Genomic DNA, 3,965 nt, shown 5'->3' on the forward strand with positions numbered 1-3,965 from the left:
TTTGAACATTGAGCGTCCCACGTGGGCTTCATCAAGCACTACCCCATTTGATTTCTTTTCCTTCCACGATACTCTTAGCAGTCTCATAAGAAACCACATTTCTGTTGCTTCTATTTTATTTTCATTGCCTTTAGTGATTGTCCAGCATTCACAGCCATACAGAAGGGTTGACCAAACATAGCATTTCAGAACTTTCATTTTGGTGTTCATTGAGATGTTTCTATTTCTCAGGATTGGGCTCATTTTATTGAAACTAGCCTTAGCCATAGTAATTCTCCGTCTTATTTCTGTGGAACATTTGGTTTCAGATGTTATCATATATCCTAGATATTTAAACTGTTGGACTTGTTTGATCTTTTCACCTTTGCTAATGAGATTACAACAAGGCTTTGCAGCTTTTTTGGGATATTACCGTGCATTCTGTTTTCTTTACATTCAACACTAATCCTTTACGTTCACTTTCTGTTACAACAGTATCTAGAAGCAATTGAAGGTCCCTTTCTGAGCGTGCTATCAAAACTGTGTCATCTGCATACCTGATGTCATTAAACTTTTCTCTATTTACTTTGAGACCTGGACATTCTTCTGTGTTTCGAAGGATTGTTTCACTGTACATTTTAAAGAGGTCTGGTGACATAACACATCCTTGCCTCACTCCTCGCTTAATCTGCTTATATTCACTGTATTCTCCACTAATTTGTACAGCAGCGTTTTGGTCCGAGTACAAATTCCAGATAATTCTTAGATCTTTTCCATCTATGTCTAGCTTTTACACAGCAGAAATTTAAATGGGCTGATTTATCAATGCCATGCTCATACTGTGCCGGAATAACATAGGGGAATTGCTGTTTTTAGTTTCCTCATCCTAACTACCGTTATTTTTCTCTACTTCTTTTGTAGGTTTGTAATTCTCTTGTGAACTTCTATTTCGGGGTGCCTTGATAGTCGAAGCAGGCTTTGTGCTGTTGAGGCTAGAGGTCTGAGCAGAGTAAGCCTGATTCCTCGTTTGGACTTCTGTGTTGACATCCACCTCTTGGCGCTCATATGACCTTATGCAGTTGCGGGCGTCGTAAAAACCTTACTTTAAAATAAAATCTCCTTCTGAAGCGCTAACGTCCTCACTTTGTCAAATATCTATGCACAAGCGTCATGGTGTAGAGGCAAGACGTTTCATCACCGGGCATTGGAAGCGTGAGTTCGTTTTCTGTGTGGGAGATGGGTTTTTTCGAGTACATTGTACCTAAGAGGGTGTGGTGGCGGAGCAGTTAGTGCGCTCATCTCCGAAGCGGAAAGCCTAGGTTCGAGCTTCGGTTCGGACACGGATTTTTTTGCCCCCACCTGCCCACCCAACAGTAATGGGTACCTGACTTCGAGTTGGGGAAGTAAAGGCGGCGTGGAAAGGAACTGGCCACCCTACCACAATATGCCGAAGGCACGGGAAGTTGTCTCACTAACAAGGCAATCCACAATGTCCGGATCGGATGCGGGAACAACTTTATTTTTTACCTCCGTCTGTCTGCTGAAAAATGATATCCCTCTCAACCCGGGCTGGCCCTGACAGGTAGGATTGAAGCAAATTGTTTGTTGAAATGGTCTGGGTTTTATGGATGGGGTCGAAGTACACGTAAAATATCTATAAACTAAATTACAACTTTAATTTTCCAGACCATTGCCGCGGAGGGAGTGAACATCACAGACAAAGACATTAGAGTTGCCAACGGTTTCGTCCAGGGTATTGATAACGTCATGCAACCACCTAACGGAGACGTTGTGGACATCATAAACAACATGGACAATACAAAGATGCTCGCTGGCCTCATCAACTCGGCGGGACTTGAATCTGCTATAAGAGGTCAGGGAAGATAAGATAAGATAAGATAAGATAAGATAAGATAATATAAGATAAGATAAGATAAGATAAGATAAGATAAGATAAGATAAGATAAGATAAGATAAGATAAGAGATTCCCGAATGGGGAGAATCTGTATCGAGTATCTTGGTCTTTCTACCGGGATTCCTCTCAGCCCGGGTTAGTACTGACAGTCAATGTCGAAGCCCACCTCCTTGATGAACTAAATTGCGTCGATGGGCCGTAAAAACACCAATGTGTTTGTAACTAAAGAACAAAAGTATCCATGACGTTATTCAAAATCTGATTCTTGGGAAACAAGTTAAAGTTTTGGTTTCCTTAGACATCGATTTGTGAATTTGGGAAAAGAAAGGTTTTGATAAAATTGTAAATGTGAACAGCAAGTAATTTTGGAGTACGAGCTGCTGTTGTTACTGTCTTCGATAAAGCAATCTGGTTCTTCGTCGTTGCACGCAGTAGACACGATTTCATGTCGCTCAATTCTCGTCTGGGGAGAAGTTTTATCGAGTGCATCGTCTTCCTGCTGGGATGTTATATACCTCTCAGCCCGGATTGTCTCTGAGAGGCAAGGTTGAAGCCCGACTGCTAATGATCTTAATTGTGTAGATGAGAATGTAAAATACATACACTGAATTGAAACACTGCTCCAGGCGTTACCATCAGTATCCATTGGCGTAGACAATGTTTATAAAAGAGATTATAATTCTTACATGTTTCTTAAGTGGGTTTTGATTTGTCCTTCACCACCCCCCCCCCCCACTCCCTTCCAGCTGACCTTAACATCACCGTGTTCGCCCCAACAAACGATGCCTTTGCCAAGCTGGACCCACAGGTTTTGACCTACCTGCAGAACAACCCGAAGGCGCTGACAGGTGATCCCTTCTCGAGTCCAGTACTCTTTTAGAGCTATGCTATTTCTTAATAGTTTTTATACAGGCGAATTAAAAGAAGGTACCATTTTTGATTGTGTAAAAAGTCTAGTGTTTTGAGTCTTTGCGCTTTTCTTTTCATATAAGTTATACTTAGTACTTTAAAAAGTAAGTCATGTTATAAAAAATACATTTTTGTATTTCAATTTTCTTGACCACGTGGTAGATGTTGCTATTATTTTTAAAAAATGAAATCTAGGTCTGTGTGTATTAAAGGCCGTAGATGGTAGGTGTAACTCAACATCAGAGAAACGAATAATCGGCATGCTCCATGCGTTGCTGTTGTTGCCAGGTCATTCAACGTCAACAGAAAAAACAGACCTTATGTGTTTCCCCACTTGCCTACATTGGTTCTAAAAGGCATAGCTTGCCAACTATAATAATATTATAATATAAATTATGTCGATGTGGGGGCTCAATAGTTACAATCAATCATATCTACTCTTTCATAATTCATGGGCTTACAGCCAGAAGCGATCATATCCATTTTGGCCAAAATGCCAACAATATCATGATGAAGGCATTCACACGATATTACATCATGTCTGTAAATATCAAACCAATACACCAAGTAGATTTAGTTTTTGCCACAATCGCCAATCGCAATTTCCGTTGTGTCCATGTGCAAAAGTTACCTATTACACCTTGCTTTATAAATCCATTTTTCCCAAAATAAGGAATGTGGACATAGTCACTTCTAGCCCTCAGCCGACCATGTATGTGTATGCCTCGAGAAAGGTCTAAGTTGTCGAAAATTTTGAACATTAAAATAAGGGCATATTCTTGTAGCAAATTCTATGCGGAACACACAGATTTTTAAAATTTTTTTTCCCAATCTCGAGTAGTTTTTAACATACCACAAGTTGTAGGCTTTAATCTTCGTATGTTGACCCAATTTCTAGCACATTTGAAACCTCTGGTGAAGTGCAACAGGTTGCAATAATAATTAATAAAGAAATATTTAGACTTTAAATAACTAATATTATTCTTTTTAACATGTTATTAAGAAATGGTTAAACGTCTAATAGAACTAAACTTTTGACCAGGTATGACTTTTTTGGCCTTTCCTCCCCTTTCCACAAAAATAGCTTTGCCGACAACTGGGACCTTTCTCCACACACACACACACACACACACACACACACACACACACACACACACACAC

The 3,965-nt window shown here is 39.9% G+C and overlaps 1 protein-coding gene across 1 annotated transcript in view; it reads left to right on the forward strand.

Annotated features, from left to right (window-relative positions):
• LOC101856367 (transforming growth factor-beta-induced protein ig-h3-like) overlaps positions 1–3,965 on the forward strand; it is a 7,577-nt gene that overhangs the window by 2,758 nt on the left and 854 nt on the right. The window contains exons 4-5 of the mRNA XM_013085963.2: positions 1,666–1,852; positions 2,642–2,743. Of these exons, the coding sequence (XP_012941417.1) occupies positions 1,666–1,852; positions 2,642–2,743 (289 nt within the window). The remainder of the gene's footprint in view (positions 1–1,665; positions 1,853–2,641; positions 2,744–3,965) is intronic.

This window comes from Aplysia californica, unplaced genomic scaffold, assembly GCF_000002075.1.
Source record: "Aplysia californica isolate F4 #8 unplaced genomic scaffold, AplCal3.0 scaffold00421, whole genome shotgun sequence".
NCBI classification, from domain to species: domain Eukaryota; kingdom Metazoa; phylum Mollusca; class Gastropoda; order Aplysiida; family Aplysiidae; genus Aplysia; species Aplysia californica.